The 23175-nt window shown below is 47.0% G+C and overlaps 1 protein-coding gene across 4 annotated transcripts in view; it reads right to left on the bottom strand.

Moving 5' to 3' along the window:
• LOC139535486 (voltage-dependent calcium channel subunit alpha-2/delta-2-like) overlaps window positions 1-23175 on the bottom strand; it is a 228217-nt gene that overhangs the window by 26461 nt on the left and 178581 nt on the right. For all 4 annotated transcript variants that reach the window (XM_071334921.1, XM_071334920.1, XM_071334922.1 and 1 more), the window contains 8 exons: window positions 19095-19226; window positions 18424-18481; window positions 7888-7938; window positions 7079-7178; window positions 5152-5313; window positions 3775-3885; window positions 3130-3208; window positions 1132-1181 (listed from right to left, as the gene is read on the bottom strand). In XM_071334921.1, coding sequence (XP_071191022.1) covers window positions 1132-1181; window positions 3130-3208; window positions 3775-3885; window positions 5152-5313; window positions 7079-7178; window positions 7888-7938; window positions 18424-18481; window positions 19095-19226 — 743 coding nt within the window. The remainder of the gene's footprint in view (window positions 1-1131; window positions 1182-3129; window positions 3209-3774; window positions 3886-5151; window positions 5314-7078; window positions 7179-7887; window positions 7939-18423; window positions 18482-19094; window positions 19227-23175) is intronic.

Below are 23175 nucleotides of genomic sequence, written 5' to 3' on the forward strand. Positions count from 1 at the left end.
CCATCCACCTGACAGGTGTGACATATCAAGAAGCTGATTAAACAGCATGACCGTTACACAGGTGCACCTTGTGCTGGGGACAATAAAAGGCCATTCTAACATGTGCAGTTTTGTCAACAACACAATGCCACAGATGTCTCAAGTGTTGTGGGAGCGTGCAATTAGCATGCTGACTGGAGGAATGTCCAACCGAGCTGGTACTAGATAATTTAATGTTAATTTCTCTACCATAAGCCGCCTCCAAGGTCGTTTTAGAGAAATTGGCAGTACGTTCAACCGGCCTCACAACAGCAGACTCCATGTATGGTGTCATGTGCGTGTTAGTAATGTATACCAAGGCAGCCCTATTTCTTGTTATAATGCAACATTACATGATGGGAAACTCTAAAATGTGTAGTGCAGCCCAGGTGTGTCTAATGCTCCTACATGAACCAGTCCTGTTGCACACCTGCTGTAGGAAACCTATTAGAATAAGTGGCAGTTCTCAGAATATAATTATGCCAGAGTTAATGGAACAGCTGACAGTCTATTCAGGGGCCCTGATCGCTCTGTGGGGCTGGGGGAGGAGGAGGGGTAGGAAGGGGAACGGGGTGCATAGAGCCCCCCAGCAACTCACTCAATTTCTACAGCTGGAATGAGGTTATCCCAAGGGGCTATGGGACCAGGTAGTGCCTGGAGCAGAGTGGAGGTCGGCGGAGGAGGGTGGAGGGGCCACGGGTGTGTGGGGCAGAGGAGCCAGAGGTGTGTGTGTGTGTGTGTGTGTGCGTGTGCGTGTGCGTGTGCGTGTATGTGTGTGGTAGTGTAGTTGGGGGACTAGAGAAGGGGTGGATTAGGCAGCACAGCAGGTCTGCGCTAACTAAGACCTGCTAGAAGACAGAGGAGAGCTTTAATCACTCTCTCTCTCCCTGTTACTTTCTCTCTTTCCGAGCCTCCTCATATCCTTGTGTAATGGTACATTTCAAGGCATTATCTACAATCTGCACAATTGTCCTCAAAGAGAGTAACGTACTCAAAGTTAAGTAGAAAACACACCCTAAACAAAGATACAGCATCCTGATGTGTTCGGGATTCACACGAGTGCAAATAGTCACGCATGGATACACATATTACACACACTGAAGGATATCTGACCTGCGTGTTAATTCTGATGGCGCCAATGGATGGAATCTCGTAGTAGAATCCTGAAGAACAAAGTGAGAGAATTTGTTCAGTCAATCCACAACGGTAACCAGCAACATGTAACTGCCCTATTGTAATGTGTGTTGTAAAGGTAACGTTCTCAGTGTCGCATCTTAAAGACCGTAGGAGGAAATAACACAACAGCCCAGCGAAGTGCAATCATCTCAAGTGAGCAGGGCACGTGTAGTGCTATCATTTCAAAATGACTCCTCAGCAGAATGCTGATTGTTCTCTATGGGGGGAAATTCCATTTAGTAACCCATTACGTGTGTTGGTTATGTAATTATGTAATTTTGTGCAAAACGCTGTGTGTGTTTGTGTGAGTGTGTGTACTGTGTGATTGATTGGCACTAGGGTGCTATGGGGAAACGGATGGGGGCCATTGGCCTCCAGTCTTATCACCATTGTACTGCAGGATGTAAATGTCATGTGCTCGAGGGTCTCACTGAGGATGCTGCGGCTGAGCCTCAATGCAGAGCAGAGCAGAGCAGGGCTGCTGATTAGTGATGGAGGAGAGGAGAGCCACTCTCTCACTCTGGGTCAATAACTGCTGCCGCTCCCCAAGTTATTAAAGCAGAGTGGTTATACAAAGAGCTGCGCAACGGAGACAACATACTCGGAATGTTAAGAGGCGGGAACGGCTGTCGTTTTTTTTTTTTTTTAAACAAATTGCGTTCTCGCAAAATAGTGCCTGTGAAATATATTACAGAATCTCTGGTGCCAGTAAATTGCTGTAAAGTTACAGGAAAAATGTATTCAATTACAGTATTATTAAGCTGGCCCCAGGATAATGCTGTAATGCATCCACATAAGCGCACGCACGCACGCACACAAACTATGACTATGCTCAGAACAGTAGCTCCTTCGCTTGCTTTGTGCTGTTGTGTGACACCTCCAGTTGTAGAACACGACACAAGGAGCGACGAAGGAAACCGACATAGAAACGAAAGAGCATGGACTAGAGGTCAGCCGGTCTTCAGCCACAGGAGGAGAGGAGAGCGGTTGGGCCCACAGACTGTCAGAGCGGGAGTCAGGTTCCACTTAAGAGGGGATTGCAGCACAAGCCAAGTGAGACAACAGGGAGGCTAGTCGACCTGGGAGCTGGGTGTGTAAGGTGTTTGCGAGGGGGATCCATGTGTGTTTAAGTGTGTGAAGGTGAGAAGCTTCGGCTCTACATGTCATTATAGGGTGTCTCTGGATACCAAAGAAGAGACGTAAGCACAATGAGGTACGACTATATTTAAAAGGACGGCTCCAGAGAGGAGAGGACGTCAATAACCATTGTCTTAGGTTGGCATTGGCTTTGGTGCCACGCTAATGATTAGAGTGAGTGGCGCGCTGGCACAGAGGAGTAATCCTGGACTTCCCACATGCCGCCTGCCTGACTGAGAGATGGTAGCCATCGTTATCAACACACAGCCAGGCTCCACACGATAATTCATTACAACGCGTGGGGAGGGAGGTACTTCTGAAGCACTCTGACTGCTCTACAGGAAATGAATGAGTCAGCCTTCTATAGGAGGCATGCTGCTTGTGACAGGAAGAAGGGACAGCTATAAGAGAAATGCTGAGACACCGAGAAATCCAACAACAGAGGGGATAAAGAGGGAGAGAGCGAGGAGAGAGAGAAGTGTTTGTTCCAGAAAGAGTGAGAAAAAAGAGTTTGACCGAGAGAGCAGAAAAGTGGAATTTGGCATGGGTTATATGGCTGAGTAAAACAGCCTTGAGTGTCATGAGGTCAAGAGGTCATGAGGTCAAGGATGGTCAAGGAGGAAAGCTCAGTCATCTGGGTCGGGGACAGTTGGGCAGTTTGACTGGAGTTTGGTGACATCATTACACCATTACAATCACATATTTTCTCGTTTCTCTTTGCTGGACATGGGCAACGTTGAGATTGCACATGTAAAACAGTCCATGTCCATGCAGTTTATAGACACACCCTCTACTCACCTTTATTGGCACAAGCTATCCACTGCAAAGGCGTGACATCGTAGTTGTGCTGCCCGACTGAAAAGGTAAACACTCGAATCTGAGGGAGGAGGGGACAGTGAGCGGAGAGGGTGAAAAATGGAACATTACTCTCGTACAGCGAGAAAGTATAACGGCAAAAGCATTTCAAGCCAGGGCGTGAGCGAGGACGAAGAAGGAAAACGGTAGGAGAGGGAGATAGAACGACCGAGAGAGGAAAAATAGTGAGTGTGTGCATGTGTTAGCTGTAATTTCCTGGGCTCTGATGATAAAGTAGCTAATTAGTCAGCAGGTCAGAGCTGTTAACACCTGCAGCAAGACAAGAAAAGAGACAGAGAAACAGAGAGACAGAGAAACAGAGAGACAGGGATGGAAAGTAATGCCAATGAGGAAGAGACGAGGAACACACGCCAAAAGGCTGGATCTATGTCCAAGGATGGAAGTGCTGGAATCATTAAGATTCTCACCCCAAAAGAATGACACCTGCTGTTGAGAAACATGGTATTTATTTCATAAGGATAGGGGATGAGAGGGAGATGGGAGACCACAGGCTGGACAATGCATGGACTGATTCATTGGCAGACTAGGATTGATGAATAGATCCTTGGTTATTGGGGACAGACTCACGGTTTTGTTGGGCCAGTTGTACTTCTCAAAAATGTCCTGGGCACGATCCTCTCCTCCATCTGTAAACATCATTATCATCTTATTGCAGCCCGCCCTCGGGGCGCCGGTATCCTGTGGAACAGAGAGAGAGAAGAAGAGGGAGATCGAGAAAGAGGGATAGAGAGAGATACAGAGAGAGATACAGAGAGAGAGAGAGAGGGTGATTAGTGAGAGAGTGATTAGCGAGAGAGGGGGAAGAGACCGTCAAGGAATGGAAGAGGACATCAGACGACATGATAAAGACATGATAAAGGCACGATAAAGACACGATTCAGTATAGCCTCTCCTTCCAGGAAATCACTGAAAATGGCGGCTTGGTTCTTCACAGGAGAGAAGAGTGCTTGAGGAAAGGACAAGCCTGTCTTCCAGTTCGCCTTTGAACAGCTGTAGATTCTCTTTTCTAATATGCTAGGTAACCTGCATGTACAGTACACAACACATCCACATATCTGGGATCGAAGTGTACATATCTCTGTGTGTAGGGTAATATATCCCGTGCGTGCAGATTGGTGGCCAGTGTCATTCTCCTGTGATATGGATTGGGTTATAGGCATAACCCCCTCTTTCTCCCTCATCCCTCTCCTCCACCAGGCTGCCTATCTGACAGTTCAAATTGATATGCAGGCCAGCAGCACGTCACTCTGACAAGATTCTAATAAAGATAAATAATATTACCACAATTACACATTTTTATTGTGCTTCTGCCACCAATCATAGGGAGCGCGGCTGCGGCAGACAGCGATTAAAAAGCTTTTATTTCCCATTCTGCTGGGGGGGGGGGGTGGGGGGCTGGGCTGGGCGCTTGGCTCCGTGCCTCCCAGCCCACCAGAGGAATATAAAGTGTCGGTGGCTGATCTCTTCTGGGCTCCTCTCATCAATCATCCCATCAGAGCCCATTAGGGTTGGCAGCTTCCTAAAATATACAGGAGCATATGGAACTAAGCTGAGGCTGCACCTGTGCAGACAGACAGACAGACAGACAGACAGCGGCAGGCAGGTGTTTTGGACGGACCAGTGGTCGCCTCCCTGCTGCACACACAGACAGGGACCACTGCTGTGCTGGCTAGCCCGAAGCGCCACCATCATCATCGTGCAACTGCAGTGGCCGTTCTCAATCAGACCGGCCGACTGACTAGCGGCCCCTTTGGGCCCCATTCAGAAGAGGCGTAATCCTCTGATTGTCTAAAGAGGGGCTGGGTCAATTCCTACATCAATTCGGATGTCAGTTTGCTAACTAGCGTGTCTTATACCATGGACATTTCGTGGAAGGCCTAACCTAACCTACCACCCTGAACTAAACCGCAGAGCGTGCGGCTGACTGCTGGCTCTTAGTCTTACATTGAGTAGCTGTTCGAAGGCGAACTGGAAGCCAGACTTGTAGTCAGTGGTTCCTTTGGCTTGCATGTTCATGATGGACTCCTTGAAGATCTTCTTGTTTCTCATGGTGGCCTGGACCAAGGTCTTAAAGCAGGGGACCACGGCATCTGCCTTCTCGTTAAACTGGGGGAGAAAAGACAGAGAGTGATGACTAATTGTCAATTGAACGTGTCTGAGTGTGACCACGCCGCTCGCTCGCTGGCATTTGAGGGCCACTCCATCTGTAGTGTGTGTGTGTCTGTGTGTGTGTGTGTGTGTGTGTGTGCGTGTGTGTGTGTGTGTGTGTGTGTGTGTGTGTGTGTGACCGGATAAGGAGGGGGACATGTGCAGCTGTGGGTTGCTCTGTGCCACTCTGGCAATAAAGGTTGATAATTACAGTGTTCCACACAATGAACAGGTGCACCTGGATTTCCAATGTAAACCAAGAACAGACACCCAGCCAAGGTAATGTCATCCAGATCTCCTCGGCAACATTTAAATTAGTCCTGGACTCTGTTGGTGACTGCGTGTGCGTGTGCGACAGACAGAAAGGTGAGCAGAGAGCAGTGCCTATGTGTGATTAGCATTGAACAGCAATGTCTGTAATGTCAACATTCTTAATGGCCTTTCTTCTTGAAGGTCAACTTTAAAATCCGTTGACATTTCGATGGCAGAATGATAGCATGAAATAGGCAAAGGAATTCGGTGCATGAAAAGATGACATTTCCTTGTGTTTGTGTAGTTTGATATTTATATTGGTCCGGAAAAAAAAGAGAAAAAAAGGACTTGAAGTATAGTATTCAAAATAACATTAAGAATTCCTTGTCACAGATTATGATCTCCTAACAAAATGACAATAACACGTTCAATACAATTCCAGGCCTAATGTAATTCTTCTGTGGACGGTTATACTGTATTGCTGGGGCGGCAGGTAACCTAGTGGTTAAGAGTGTCGGGCCAGTAACGGAAAGGTCGCTGGTTCTATTCCCCAAGCCGACTAGGTGAAAAATCAGTCGATGAGCCCTTGTTCAAAGGCACTTAACCCTGATTGCTTCTGTAAGTCACTCTGGGTAAGAACAACTGGTAAAGGGAACTGTTCTGCCAGAGGTTAGGATATCAACAGTTGTTGTGTTTGTAACTACAATGCATAATAATGGGAATATTTGACTGGTCAAATGCACAATCTTTGAATAACCATCGTATTAATAACATGAATTACTGTTGGTCTTCATACACTAAAATATATACAGACAGATAGGTATACACACTGGCACAACCATTGACTTTCCTTCCTAGAGCTCTTATTTTCTCTATAGGGGTGGAAATCAGCCTCGTTCCCACCCAGATTACCACGCTAATTTCTGCCTCTTAGAGCTGGGATTTAGAGCCATACACTGACTAAGAGCACTGGATTATGGCGGATTAGCCACCCAAGTCTCCAAACAGGGCTACCCCACCAGTGTGTGTGTGTGTGTGTGTGTGTGTGTGTGTGTGTGTGCGTGCGTGCGTGCGTGCGTGCGTGCGTGCGTGTATGTATGCAGTGAGTCAGACAATGCAGCAATCAACTCATGAAAAACCTAGGAAGCAAGGCAGGGAGACGGTGGGGGAGATAGAGCCTGGCACAATCACACATAGACCAGGGGTTGCAACATTGTGGGACTATAATCATGTCGGAAAGTAATAGTTTTTACAGCATAACTATGCAACCACATGTGACTGTGATAGGAACCTACACGTTTTCTCATGGCCACACCAATGCATTATGGTTCTGTTGTATTGGAGGTGTTAACCGTGGTGTAACATTGTCATGGGATATTGACGAGCAACCAGACCTTCAGCTGCAAATGACTGACACGTTCTAATCGTGAACCCTGTTCTAACCGTGGCCAATATCAGCGAGGCTACTCACCCTGGCTACATTCACATAGTCATCATCTGACAGAGTGTCTAGCATCTGTATCACAGAGGACTTCATCAGCTTCAGAGTGAGTCCACTGACACTCCCACTCCTACAGACACAACAGAGCACAACCACCAGAGCATTAGAGCCATACCGTTCAACCTAAACGGCTCCATCTTAAAACCTCATCCAGATTGTATGGTGTATCCATAGGAGGTTATACAGTGACGATCCCTTTTCTCGTTTATACTGTGCTGAGTATTTATAGGTCGGGGATCTGGCATAGGACACACAAACAGTCTTAATCTATCCTCTCATTCCTCCCATGACCCGACCCCAGTTTATTTCAGCATGCGTTCAGAAAAATAATCTTCGTATTGTACTGCTAAGACACGGGCATAATAGCAAGAGGTCTGTGAAAATAAACACGATCGACACAGGAATCTAGAATCTCCTCTGATCGGAGTAAACCAACAGGTGGCACTAGAGACCTTTACTGTTGCTGCTGAGAGAGGACAGGAGGGAGGAGAGAGGGAGAAGGAAAGATGGGAGGGAGGAGAGAGGGAGAAGGAAAGATGGGAGGGAGGAGAGAGGGAGAAGGAAAGACAGGAGGGAGGAGAGAGGGAGAAGGAAAGATGGACGAAGAAAGAAAGACAGGAGGGAGTGAGGGAGGAGAGAGGGAGAAGGAAAGATGGACGAAGAAAGAAAGACAGGAGGGAGTGAGGGAGGAGAGAGGGAGAAGGAAAGATGGACGAAGAAAGAAAGACAGGAGGGAGTGAGGGAGGAGAGAGGGAGAAGGAAAGACGGCATCTACTCACACATCCACAATGATGATCATGTCCTTGGGAGAGGATGCCCCTTGGATGTACCTGTTCAAAAAAGAAAGATGTGTTTAACAAATTGTATTAGTCTTCACTGCGTTTAATTGAACAGGTAGATGTGATGGGGATCCTAGGTTACAATAAGCTGGGCTATGTTAATATGTAGCAACCAGAGCATATTTAAATGCTAAAATGGAGTATTAGCTTGCAAGAGCTGTGTCTAAATGGATTCTAAGCTTTGTTGAGACTGGTTGAGGCAAGTGAATGGAGTCCCGGCTTAGCTAAGGTTTACTTACAGCATAGGTAAAGCTATGTTTGCATGTTGAGCAACCTGTATGTGTATATCTTCAGTCTAAGTAATCTGAGTTATGCAGAGTTTGTTTTATATTTAGTTTGAGTCTGAACTAAACAGATTTCAGTCATGTTTCTAAGCAGGCTGAGCCGAGCTGACCTGTGTTTTGGGTAGTCTGCGCTAAGCGCTGTCTGCCAGTACAATAAGAGCTACTGCTGATTCTCTAGTCCCTCAATGACGCACCAGTCCGGCGTCAAACACATTCTTTACTCTGCCGGTCCCTTTGTCAGCTCGAGACACAAGCTGCTTAACACCATTATGCTACAGTTGCAAAGCTACTCCTAAAATAGGGCAGCTATGCGTGTGTGTTTGTGTGTGTGTGTGTGTGTGTGTGTGTGTGTGTGTGTGTGTGTGTGTGTGTGTGTGTGTGTGTGTGTGTGTGTGTGTGTGTGTGTGTGTGTGTGTGTGTGTGTGTGTGTGTGTGTGTGTGTGTGTCAGTCATGATGGTGCAGGGCAGGTCTGTGGGGGAGCAGAAACACAGCAGCAAAGTGAACCAAGAATGCTAGACACTTTGTTGTCCTCGAAAAGCTACAAACACAAACGTCTGTCCACTGCTGATAGAGGCTGACATATAGAGGCAAATTAGAATGCACTCATTCCCTTCCAACTGCAATTAAAATCACATTACACCTGACACAAATGGAGCAGAGATTGATGTAACGTTACAGACCTTCTCCAGGTCAGTTTGGCGGGGCGTTCAAATGTTAGCGTTTAGTTTGTTTGGCATTCTGAGGCGCGAGCGAAGCAGAGGCAGACCGATCATCAGTAGTCTCTTTCTGCTTTTTATCAGCGGTTCCGCTGTGTGTGGAGGCAGGCCAGCTGCCTGTGGCCCAGTTAGGTGCTTTTCTTAAGCCGGGCCAAGCCGATACAGAGGTAGAGAGGAATTGAGTCCTGGTATTCCTCACTGTTGCTGCTCCCACAAGCCCCAGCCCATCACTTCACTGGCAAGCACCGCGCCACCACTCCAACCTGCACAGTGACCCTGACCTCTGTTCCACTGCTGTCCCTCAGCACCGACGTGGCCCTGAATCGCAGCTTCAAACACAACCGGGGCCTCACTCTCCTGAAACCTTTCTGAACCCCCAGGACAGAACACAAGCAGGTCAGCCAACCAGCACCGTCGCCGCCGACACTCGAGAGATCGATTAACCGAGCATGCCCAGAATAGGCAGAAGTGTGTGGGGGAGGGGGGAATCCAATTATTTTTCATAACAGAGAACACCACATCAAAGGTAGAATTTCCACAGCTCTCCACCACTATGTGGCATTTGAAATCAGGTCTGGAACCATGAAGTGTATTGGCATGACTTTTATCAATTTAATTACGGAAATCTTAATTTGAGAAAGAGAGTGCATGGGGAGAGGGAAAGGGGAGAGAGAGAAGAGAGTTCGACTGCACGCAGTGATGGCTTCATTCTGTGGCTAGATGGAGTTGTGAAAGTGGTCATCGATGCGGCACCAAACCCAGTCAGAATGTGCACCACGTCTCCACACCGGGGCACCAGAGAAAGCTCAGCCCAGATATTCAAAGGAATGGCCTTTTTGGTGAAGGTCCTCAGACCTGAGTAGCACCAACTGAGTGGCGGGAGGATTTCATTAAATCCTCTAACTCGTCTCATTCTCTCAGTGGACTCTAGTGCTTTCATATGGCTGAAGTTATTCATGGGCTAAATGTTAATGACAGGGGCACAGCCGACTTCCATTACTGGTTCAGCCTCAGTTGCCCCACACTCACATCACACAGTCAAATGCGGAGCTGTCATTAGCTCCCCATATGTCTCAGGGGGAAAACAATGTCACTTCTAGAGAGACTATTTCTCTTGGGGGTTTGTCTAAAGAGAGAGGCAGCATTGATCAGCTGCACCGAGGTTTAAGAGGAGTTTAACAGACGATGGAGAGAAGCTGAGTGTGTGACGCGGGGGGTTGGAGTGGGGTGGGGGTGGGATCACTTGCGACAGAAGTTATAGTGCTGCCACGGCTGATCTTTCCATAGATTGTCGTGCTGCGTCTGACTGTGGTGCGCTCTCTCTCTCTCTCTCTCTCTCTCTCTCTCTCTCTCTCTCTCTCTCTCTCTCTCTCTCTCTCTCTCTCTCTCTCCATTCCTAAAAGTGAATTGTATTTATTTCTGCTTTCAAGCAAGCAAGTGAGGGGGGAAGAGAGGAGTGGAGTCGAGTGGGGTGAGGGGATTTTTCCATCTCCAGCCTGATGTATAGTAGTTCCATGGTGATAAACCATCATGGATTGAAGCTTATAGTGATATGTCTGCTGCATCTGATCCTCTATATTTGCCTCATGGATCCAGATGTGTTGTTTCTGCATGGGTTCCATTCTGTAATTACCTCTCAGCTCCTGCCCCCTGATGCCATTCTTTCCCTGTCATTACCCAGTCTCCCGCGTGCCAGAGCCAGGTGACGAGCAGATGGACCTGGCTGGTGCTGAACTGAGCCCAGGCACTCGCCCATCCCTGCCTGCCCCCCGCCCCAACAACACCATCCCTGCCTGCCCCCCGCCCCAACAACACCATCCCTACCTGCCCCCCGCCCCAACAACACCATCCCTGCCTGCCCCCCGCCCCAACAACACCATCCCTGCCTGCCCCCCGCCACAACAACACCATCCCTGCCTGCCCCCCGCCCCAACAACACCATCCCTGCCTGCCCCCCGCCCCAACAACACCATCCCTGCCTGCCCCCTGCCCAAACAACACCATCCCTGCCTGCCCCCCGCCCCAACAACACCATCCCTGCCTGCCCCCCGCCCCAACAACACCATCCCTACCTGCCCCCCGCCCCAACAACACCATCCCTACCTGCCCCCCGCCCCAACAACACCATCCCTACCTGCCCCCCGCTCCAACAACACCATCCCTGCCTGCCCCCCGCCCCAACAACACCATCCCTACCTGCCCCCCGCTTCAACAACACCATCCGCCACCAGCTATTCAGCCATGCCACTACCACACACCCTCGCAGAACCTCTATCTCTCTCTCTCTATTGTTACATGGAAATGACTCTACATAATCGAATAACACCACAGTCCTTAACGACAGCCACTGTGTATCCTAAGTGTACACACGATGAGGAATACGCGTAGGCTGATGTCTGTGTGTGCACTTCATCAGAGGTAGCTGTTTTGACCAATGTTTTAAGCAAAGCGTGTAGGCTAACGAGCAGATCAAAGTAAACACTTGTCACACACTAGTAATAACATAAAACATATGACAACATAAAACAGTCAAAATGATTTGTTTGAGCGGCAGGTCTCAAGGCAGAGGCACAGCATTAAATGACAACAGATTTTAAAGCTGCAAAATTGGCACCCCAAAAAAAACATTTAAAAAGAACACATTAAGCAACCAGTGGAATACAATGACATATGCTGCGTGGCAGTGATTGTATTTCTGTCCCTTCGTGGCAGTCTGGTAAAAGAGTCTCATTGGAATTCATGAAATAGTTTTATCAGGGACCGGCGCTGTAAAATCAATACATTAACTGTGCTGGGGGCTAACACTCTCAGAAGATTGTGTTTATGTACCCTGACCCGTTTCCCTGAGTGGGGTGCATTACATTTGAATCGGGGGAATTATCTACGTACATTCCAGATAATACACAATGATAAAACACTAAAATGGCCTCGGTTAATCTTATTCTAGAATCAAGTATGTGTGTGGGCGTCTGCGTATTCGTGTGTGTGATTGTGAGAGTAGGTGTGCATGAGTGCAAGTTTCTATAAATATCTGCATGTGTGTGTTTCTGAATGTACGTACACACTGAGTGTATGAAACTTTAGGAACACCTTCCTAATATTGAGTTGCACCCCCTTTTGTCCTCAGAACAACCTCAGTTCGTCGGGGCGTGGACTCTACAAGGCGTCGAAAGCGTTCCACAGGGATGCTGGCCCATGTTGACTCCAATGCTTCCCACAGTTGTGTCAAGTTGGCTGGATGTCCTTTGGGTGGTGGACCATTGTTGATACATACGGGCAACTGTTGAGCGTGAAAAACCCAGCAGCGTTGCAGTTCACACATACAAACCAGTGCGCCTGGCACCTACTACCATACCCCGTTCAAATGCACTTTTGTCTTGCCCATTCACCCTCTGAATGACACACATACACAATCCACGTCTCAATTGGCTCAAGGCTTTAAAATCCTTCTTTAACCTGTCTCCTCCCATTCATCTACAGTGATTGAAGTGGATTTAACGAGTGACATCAATAAGGGATCATCGATTTCACCTGGATTCACCCGGTCTCTGTCATGGAAAGAGCAGGTGTTCCTAATGTTTTGTACACTCCGAATACATTGCACCGTATGCATAGAGTAGATGTATATACCTATCTATGAGTTGCAGTGTTTTGTATGCACATCCTGTGAGTGTGTGAATATTAACAGTGTGTGTGTTGTGATGATGGGCTTATTATTTTATGGACTCCTGTTCTCTTAGTGCTCCTGTGGATGTGGCTGCTGAATGAAGATTAAATTAAGATAAAAAATATAGGAGGATGTGGCCCAGAGAGCCTGCAGGAGAAAGAGATGTTGTCTGCCTTTTATTTATTTGACTTTTGGCTGATTATTTGAAGGGGTTGATACCAAGAGACACATTTCCATATTTCAGGTTATGCCCATAGTACGAAATATTATAAATAATTGATATGTTATGGTAAATGTCTAAAATCAGTAAATGGAAGGACATTTGAATTCAAACATTCAAACATTCAACAGTAGCTATATAGTTTTCTACTATACTATGATGGATTTACAGATTTGGAGTTGAATTACTTAAGTTGCATGCCTTATGGGCCCAAGGTCACTATTTCCAATTGAATAAGAGAAGGGCAAACATTCCGACTGTGACTCCACAGTCACGGTTATCGCTTTACGCTGCAGTCAAAGAGACAGAGACGCTTTCCCTTTGACTAACCCACTCCCTACAGGAGGAGCGAGTGAGGAGAATGGGAGAGGCAGGCAGGAAGGGAGGCAAGCACAGGGGCTCCAGGCGTTTGGGCCATGGCATTTTGGGAGGCTCATCTCCTGGCTGGGATTGACCAGAAGCCATAATATTTACTGAGAAGGTAGATTGACTTTTCTGAGAAATCAATATCTGTTATGGCCCTGCACGCTGTACTGAACCTGGAAGGTAATGGGATCTCTGCAATGCTTGGCTAACAGGACTCCATGCCTGTCTCTCTCTATTTCTCTCTCTCTCGCTCTCTCTCTCGCTCTCGCTCTCATTCTCTCTCCACCTCTCTTCCTTGACTTCCTTAACAGACTTTATAATGGGCAAATGTTAATAATTAATGTCAGAGCAATTGGAGACAATTAAGTGTGTTGACTGGTCCATTCATTTTCCTGAAGCCGTTAGTGGGTGAGCACAGCAGACAGACAGATGGAGGGAGCCCATCTGTGGAGGCACCGAGCTACGCAGCCTCATCCTTTCCCTTTCCCCGATTTCCTCAAAAGATTACACACTTTACACACTTTACACACACCACCCCAGCTGGCATATCTAAAGGACAGGTCAACCAGCCCTAAACTCATTCCCGTAAAAGGTGAAGGTCTTTTAGGCCACACACTGTGCACACAAGCCATCCTTTTATTTCCTCCTGAAAATCACATTTCAGACTTAGTGTCAGTGTCGGGGTTATCGCTTACAAAAAAGAAAAACACATGAAAAGAATCACGTGAAAAGGACAGGTGGTTTTTGGACACTTTTTGGACACTATATGTGTCACGGCCGTCAAAAGAAGTGGACTAAAGTGCAGCGTGGTGAGAGTACATTTTCCCTTTTATTAAAACAAGAAACGAAAGAAACAACCGTGAAGCTTACAGGGCTATAGTGCCACTAACAAAGTTAACTTCCCACAATGACACAAGGGAAAAAGGCTGCCTAAGTATGATTCCCAATCAGAGACAACGATGGACAGCTGTCCCTGATTGAGAACCATACCCGGCCAAAACATAGAAATACACAAACCTAGAAAACAGAACATAGAATGCCCACCCCAAATCACACCCTGACCAAACCAAATGGAGACATAAAAAGGCTCTCTAAGGTCAGGGCGTGACAATATGAAGAAGAGAGGCATGCGCCTGCAGCAGTAACGCTCCCAATTGCTGGCTCAGAAATAAGAAATTATCATTTTTGTACGCACAAAACTATTATACTCAGGTTGGCTAAGTTACCTTTTCACAGAACGGCAGTAAAGAATTTGCAATTCCATATGTGGAAACATTGATACTGCAACATCTTAACACAACCTTTTCACGTGAGGAAAATAACAGTATTTCATCACCACATGTGAAATTGCAAGATTTCTTAGATGTTTTCTGCGATTTTCACATGTGAACTTGCAATTCCACATGTAAACAAAACATATTCACAAGAAAAAGGTTTTCAGATGTGAAACTGCACATCCAATATTCACATGCAAATGTTTTTAAGATGTGAAACCGCATATTTCACATGTGCAACTGCAATTCATATGTGAGGTGAAAACATGTTTTTTTCTCATGTGAAAATGTTGTATTATCTCATTTAATACAATACTGTATGTGGAAATGCGATTTTCACACATGAAACAGCAAATTTGACTGTTTGTTTTTGTAAGGGATGAAGCGTGTTCCTGCGGTTGCATCTGTGCAATCTAGCTGCATATCGCTCAGTAGTATGAGGGAGTGTTGATGTGTGTGTGGGTTGGCTGTTGGGTTTGTGGGGGAGGATTCTTGTATGTGCATCTACATGTGCAGGTGAGTGTGTGTTTGTGTGAAAGGATGTGTGTGTGCATGTGTGTGCGTGTGTGTGTGTGTGTGTGTGTGTGTATGTGTGTGTGTGTGTGTGTGTGTGTGTGTGTGTGTGTGTGTGTGTGTGTGTGTGTGTGTGTGTGGTTGCGTGTGTGTGTGTATGCATGTGTGTGTGTGTGTGTGTGGGTATGTGCATATGCATGTGAGTTACCTCCATTCCCCTTTAAAGGTCTATTTATCTATTGCTGTCCCCTAACAAACACGTGATTGGCTTACCTAACCCAATGGGTGGTCTTTTAGCCCCCTGCGATTGGCTGACCCCTCCAGAGAGTGTCACAACCGAAGACAGCGTGTTAGACCATAATCACACAAGCATGACCTGACACATCATGGCACTCCCTGCCACGGCCCCGCCACTCAACACGGCATGGGCACAGGTTGCTAGGCAACAGGCCACAGGAGCTTTCAGAGAGGACGGAGGGAAAGTCGGAGACCAACAGGCAGAGAAGAGAAGCATGGGAACAATGACAGTGACAAACATGGAGGACCAGGGGGTGACATGGTGCTCTTCAGTGGAAAGCATCCACCCCTGTCTACCCCTGTCACATCCTCTGTCTCCAGACTCCCTTCCTTCCTCTCAGCTCTCTCTCCATCTCTCCATCTCTCTCGAGTGGCGCAGAGGCCTAAGGCACTGCATCTCAGTGCTGGAGGTATCACTACAGACGCCCTGGTTTGAATCCAGGCTGTATCACAACCGACCATGATTGGGAGTCCCTTAGGGCGGCGCACAATTGGCCTAGCGTCGTCCGGGTTTGGCTGGTGTAGGCCGTCATTGCAAATAAGAATTTGTTCTTAACTGACTTGCCTAGTTAAATGAAGGTAAAAAAATAAATGAAACCCTCTCCCTCTCTCAAATCCACGTTCCTCTCTGCCTCAAGGAAGACTCTTCTCCTGTGTGAGGGAATTAAAATGGGTTGTCGTATACACTGAGTGTATAAAACATTAGGAACACCTGCTCTTTCCATGACATAGACTGACCAGGTGAAGGATATGATCCCTTATTGATGTCAGCTGTTAAATCCACTTCAATCACTGTAGATGAATGGGAGGAGACAGGTTAAAGAAGGACTTTTAAGCATTGAGACAATTGAGACTTGGATTGTGTATGTGTGTCATTCAGAGGGTGAATGGGCAAGAGAAAAGATTTAAGTGCCTTTGAACGGGGTAAGGTAGTAGGTGCCAGGCGCACTGGTTTGAGTGTGTCAAGAACTGTAACGCTGCTGGGTTTTTCATGCTCAACAGTTTCCCGTGTGTAACAAGAATGGTCCACCACCCAAAGGACTTGACACAACTGTAGGAAGCATTGGAGTCAACATGGGCCAACATCCCTGTGGAATGCTTTAGACACCGTGTAGAGTCCACGCCCCAGCAGATTGAGGCTTTTCTAAGGGCAAAAGAGGGGTGCAACTCAACATTAGGAATGTTCCTAATGTTTTGTACGCTCAGTGGAGTTGTTGGAGGCGAAGGCACTAAAAGAAAACACAGAGATGATCCTCCTTTTTAACTTGTCAGCGGCGCACTGTAGCCCATTGTTAACACAAACAACCCAATTATTGGCGGCGTCGTGTTCATGTGGAGGTCTACAGTGTTTTACAGGTATTGTGTGAAAGCCCATGTCTGCCAGAGCAGAGGCATTGCAGGGACACTTTCTCCCAGAGTGTTAACTTAATTAGTCTGTCAGGAAGAGCTGTATTACTTCCTCATTCTGATACGCTGGGAAACAACCTGGAGTTTAGCTAAACACAGGCTTCTCACACATCTTTAACGGCAACCTTAACCTTCTGAGCAGAATCAGTACTTCTTGGTTTCATATGAGTAGGCCTATGAGTGTGCTGAACATTTATCTGTATATGTAATAGCTGTCACGGCTGTTTAAAGAAGAGGACCGAGGTGCAGCGTGGTGAGCGTACATGTTCCTTTATTAAACAAGACGCCGAACAAAACAATAAACACTACACAAACAAACCGTGAAGCTCAAAGGCTATGTGCCCTAAACAAAGTCAACTTCCCACAAACACAGGTGGAAAAAAGAGCTACCTAAGTATGGTTCTCAATCAGAGACAACGATAGACAGCTGTCCCTGATTGAGAACCATACCCGGCCAAAACATAGAAATAGAAAATCATAGAAACACAAAACATAGAATGCTCACCCCAACTCACGCCCTGACCAAACCAAAATAGAGACATAAAAAGGATCTCTAAGGTCAGGGCGTGACAATAGCATGTTAATGGGAGTGTGTAATAAAGCAAACTCTGTTGATATTGGTATAAATACGTTGCTTATTTACCTGACAGATACATCTGGAGTGGACTGTAAGTGTTTGAATCGTATACAGTGGGAGTTTGCTGTTCGTCTCAGTGCATTGCCCTCCGGCCCATCCATCACCTCTGGCCAACCCTTGGCCTGAACCACTAACCAAGCTATGCTGGAGCTGGACACAGGCAGACAGCCAGGGATGGAAACCAGCATCAACTCTAATCAATGTGGCTGTCATGATTATGTCCGGTGTGCTTTAATCTGCAACCAGGCAACAGGCAGCTCTTAAACAGAGCTGAAGTGACAGTGACAGGTAGAGGCAGGATGGAGGGGTGAGGGTGTAGGGGGAAGGGGGATGTTTGGCCTCACACACTCGGTGCTGTCGAAAACTTCAAACTGCCGTGCTTTGTGAGTCCCTGGCCCTGGCTAAGATCTGACACACAGCAGGGATTCACAAACCAAATGGCAGGTAAACACTTAATACAACACAGCAATGGTACCACTCCATATGTTATTTGTCACTTGGCTGCTGTCCTTGTAGTTGAAGAGAATGTATTTTCTCTGGTAACTCACTGAGATAAATAGGGGTTAGATAATGCTTTAACCTCAATGGCCTGAAACAAAGGAGCGAACTATTGTATTAAGCTTGGGGGGGGGGGGGGGACTAACATCTATAATAGACCAAAGCTTACAAGAACACAATAAAAGACTGCTTACATTGGATTTCACAACACAATACACGGAGAAGGTTCTAACAAAGATATCTGGGGCTTTAATATTTGAAATTAGAATATGTGGCATTCTATAGACAATAAAATGTCTTTATAAAACCATTTTTCCCCCCAAATTCATTGAGATGTTGCAAGTGTATTGGGAGCAGAAAATACTATTTGAACCTTTCATATTAAACAAATATGTGCTTTCCTAATATTATTGTCCTTAGGTTGAATAGAATATCCCCATAATAAAGCAGGATTCTGTAGGCAAATAAATAGTAGATGAATCACATGTAAATGGCCTTAGGCTGGCCGCCTGGTGGGAGAACATCTGAATGGAAAACCTGTAGGGCCTCTATCGTATGTAAGAGGAAGAAAACAGAACATGGACGTCAGTACTCACCATGGTCGTCTGCGCACGTCATACAGGTCAATCTTATTGGGTGCTCTCCAAGGAGTGGCTGGAAAAAGGAGGAATACAAAACATCATTCTGCAACTTGATCTCTTTTTTTTTTTTTTTTTTAACTTGACCTCTCATTTTTACCCCCAATTTTGTGGTATCCAATTGGTAGTTACAGTCTTGTCCCATCGCTGCAACTCCCCTACGGACTACGGAGAGGTGAAGGTCAAGAGCCATACGTCCTCCGAAACACAACCCTGCCAAGCAGCACTACTTCTTGACACATTGCTCGCTTAACCCGGAAGCCAGCTGCACCAATGTGTCGGAGGAAACACCGTCCAGCTGGTGACCAAAGTCAGCTTGCAGGCACCCGGCCCGCCACAAAGAGTCGCTAGAGCGCGATGGGACAAGGAAATCGTAGCCGGCCAAACCCTCCCCTAACCCGGACAACTCTGGGCCAATTGTGCACCGCCTCATGGGTCTCCCGGTCAACGGCCGGCTGCGACACAGCCTGGGATTGAACCCGGGGCTGTAGTGACACCTCAAGCACTGCGATGCAGTGCGGTAGACCGCTGCGCCACTCGAGAGAACGTGATCTCTTTTACCTCTATGTCTATACAATAGTTATAGTGAACGTTGATAATATCCTTATTAATAATGGTCTAGGACTTACCTGGGTAGTATCTTGTGACCCCCGTCGAGCTGCCGAACACCTGCCAGCGCAGGGAGCTGTCCTCCCGGCGGTTATCAATAAACACCCTCTCCAGAGCCTGAGTCCAGTTCAGCTCATTCAGGATGACTGGGGCTGCAGGGCAGGAGGAGGGGAGGGGAGGGGAGGGCGGAGGAGATGAGAGGAGACACTATGAGCAAAGCCACGGAGGTACAGTACAGTCCAATCGACATCGTTTTGACACTATGATTTGATTGTTGGAGGTTTAATGTTCCTTGAAAAATGTAGATTTGCAAAGGAATAGTTTGACAGGTATTAAAACGAGAGTTCAGTTCACATAACAGGGTTGACCTTAAAACGAGGGACAGGGTTTTTTATTACCTTAAAATGAATCACTAATCACATTAAATAAATAATGATCTTTGGAAATGACTTTGTCAAAGCAATAACATAAATAGGGCTTTAAAGTGACGGTGAAAACTTTGGATTTCAAATCTTCCTTGGAGTAACATGCTTAGAGGGACATGTCAAACTTTTGACTTTTGACCCTTCATCAAGTTTTTATTTAAAATGTATTCAATTTTCTATATTAAAGGGCACTTCATTTAATATAACAGCCTTTTAAAATTCTACAATTCTACAATTTCTACTTAAAATATCAAAGGGACGCAAGAAATGCACTCATTTCGTGGAATTACCCTTATAGGTCGGGATAATGTAAACACAAAACAATACAATCTCTCTTCTGGCTGAATAACCTTGTCCACTCTGACAGTGTGGTCTGACTCCAAAAAAATGTATATATGCAATCAGCTGTCCCAGATCCGGAGGTGGTCCTCAGCAGTGTGTAGCAGGCGTCGCTGTAATCTGGACGATATCTATACGGTGGAGAGCAGTGGAGGAATCACACCTGACATTGGTCGAGGTCATGTGTCACGGAATATGTGGAGACAGCAGTTTGGACGATGCTGCATTTGAATAGAGAGGGAAAACAACGGTGCTATTTATGCTGCTGCTATTTCCCCACAGAGACCATCAAAACAGCTTGACTGTCAGTATGTGTGTGTGTGTGTGTGTGTGTGTGTGTGTGTGTGTGTGTGTGTGTGTGTGTGTGTGTGTGTGTGTGTGTGTGTGTGTGTGTGTGTGTGTGTGTGTGTGTGTGCGCGTGTGTGTGTGACCTGCAGTGTAGATGGCTGACATTACAATGAAGGTGGCTCACATCTGCATAATACTCCCAGTCAGCTTGTGTCTTCTGGGGTGTGTGTGTGTTTAAGTTAAGGTCACAGCTATATCTCACAGGTCAGTAGTACTTTATGAAAGAACGGGACCGCCAAATGCTGAAGTGCGTAGCGTGTAAAAATCGTCTGTCCTCGGTTGCAACAAAAACTCACTACCAAGTTCCAAACTGCCTCTGGAAACAACGTCAGCACGATTACTGTTCGTCGGGAACTTCATGAAATGGGTTTCCATGGCCGAGCAGCCACACAAGTCTAATGCGCAATCCCAAGCGCCGGCTGGAGTGGTGTAAAGCTCGCCGCCACTGAACTCTGGAACAGTGGAAACTGTCTCCACAAACGCTTTACCATTTGGAAGTCCGACAGACGAATCTGGGTTTGGCGGAGGCCAGGAGAACGCTACCTGCCCGAATGTACAGTGCCAATTGTAAAGTTTGGTGGAGGAGGAATGTTTTTCATGGTTTGGGTTAGTTCCAGTGAAGGGAAATCTTACCTCTACAGCATACAATGACATTCTAGATGATTCTGTGCTTCCAACTATGTGGCAACAGTTTAGGGAAGGCCCTTTCCTGTTTCAGCATGACAATGCCCCCTTGTACAAAGCGAGGTCCATACATAAATGGTTTGTCGAGATCGGTGTGGAAGAACTTGACTGGCCTGCACAGAGCCCTGACCTTAACCCCATCAAACACCTGAATTGGAACGCCGACTGAGAGCCAGGCCTAATTGCCCAACATCACTGCCCGACCTCACTAATGCTCATGTGGCCGAATGGAATCAAGTCTGATTAATGTGGTATTTTGTTTCCTGACACAAGAACAAGCCAGTTGATCCGAATATACACTCCCCCAAAATTAAAGGGAACACTTAAACAACACAATGTAACTCCTAGTCAATCACACTTCTGTGAAATCAAACTGTCCACTTAGGAAGCAACACTGATTGACAATAAATTTCACATGCTGTTGTGCAAATGGAATAGACAACAGGTGGAAATTATAGGCAATTAGCAAGACACCCCCAATAAAGGAGTGGTTCTGCAGGTGGTGACCACAGACCACTTCTCAGTTCCTATGCTTCCTGGCTGATGTTTTGGTCACTTTTGAATGCTGGCGGTGCTTTCACTCTAGTGGTAGCATGAGACGGAGTCTACAACCCACACAAGTGGCTCAGGTAGTGCAGCTCATCCAGGATGGCACATCAATGCGAGCTGTGGCAAGAAGGTTTGCTGTGTCTGTCAGCGTAGTGTCCAGAGCATGGAGGCGCTACCAGGAGACAGGCCAGTACATCAGGAGACGTGGAGGAGGCCGTAGGAGGGCAACAACCCAGCAGCAGGACCGCTACCTCCGCCTTTGTGCAAGGAGGAGCAGGAGGAGCACTGCCAGAGCCCTGCAAAATGACCTCCAGCAGGCCACAAATGTGCATGTGTCTGCTCAAACGGTCAGAAACAGACTCCATGAGGGTGGTATGAGGGCCCGACGTCCACAGGTGGGGGTTGTGCTTACAGCCCAACACCGTGCAGGACGTTTGGCATTTGCCAGAGAACACCAAGATTGGCAAATTCGCCACTGGCGCCCTGTGCTCTTCACAGATGAAAGCAGGTTCACACTGAGCACATGTGACAGACGTGACAGAGTCTGGAGACGCCGTGGAGAACGTTCTGCTGCCTGCAACATCCTCCAGCATGACCGGTTTGGCGGTGGGTCAGTCATGGTGTGGGGTGGCATTTCTTTGGGGGCCGCACAGCCATGCCTCCATGTGCTCGCCAGAGGTAGCCTGACTGCCATTAGGTACCGAGATGAGATCCTCAGACCCCTTGTGAGACCATATGCTGGTGCGGTTGGCCCTGGGTTCCTCCTAATGCAAGACAATGCTAGACCTCATGTGGCTGGAGTGTGTCAGCAGTTCCTGCAAGAGGAAGGCATTGATGCTATGGACTGGCCCGCCCGTTCCCCAGACCTGAATCCAATTGAGCACATCTGGGACATCATGTCTCGCTCCATCCACCAACGCCACGTTGCACCACAGACTGTCCAGGAGTTGGCGGATGCTTTAGTCCAGGTCTGGGAGGAGATCCCTCAGGAGACCATCCGCCACCTCATCAGGAGCATGCCCAGGCGTTGTAGGGAGGTCATACAGGCACGTGGAGGCCACACACACTACTGAGCCTCATTTTGACTTGTTTTAAGGACATTACATCAAAGTTGGATCAGCCTGTAGTGTGGTTTTCCACTTTAATTTTGAGTGTGACTCCAAATACAGACCTCCATGGGTTGATAAATTTGATTTCCATTGATCATTTTTGTGTGATTTTGTTGTCAGCACATTCAACTATGTAAAGAAAAAAGTATTTAATAAGAATATTTCATTCATTCAGATCTAGGATGTGTTATTTTAGTGTTCCCTTTATTTTTTTGAGCAGTGTATAATGGAGTATCAGAATTTGCTGTCTGTCTAGACAGAAAAATACTTTGAAGTCAGATTTTGCAGTAAAAAAGCAAGTCCCCGCAGCAATGTTCCAACATAGAGTGGGAAGCCTTCGCAGAAGAGTCTAAGCTGTTACAGCAGCAAGGGCTACCAAGTCCATATTAATGCCCATCATTTTGTAATGAGATGTTCGACGAGCAGGTGTCCACATACTTTTTTTCACCTGCATGTCGCTCTCCCCCTCTCTCCCCTTCCATTAATACCATACATGTCCTGCTATTTCTCTCTCACCTTGCATCCTGTGCATGCTCGAATGCCATCCACTCTGCCAACGCACCCTCCACCATCTTCCCCCACCCTTGAGCTGCTGCCACAGAGAAAGGCCTTCACTTCCTGTTTAATAGCTGCGCTGGAGTCAGAAG

Source organism: Salvelinus alpinus, chromosome 12 (genome assembly GCF_045679555.1).
Source record: "Salvelinus alpinus chromosome 12, SLU_Salpinus.1, whole genome shotgun sequence".
Taxonomy (NCBI): domain Eukaryota; kingdom Metazoa; phylum Chordata; class Actinopteri; order Salmoniformes; family Salmonidae; genus Salvelinus; species Salvelinus alpinus.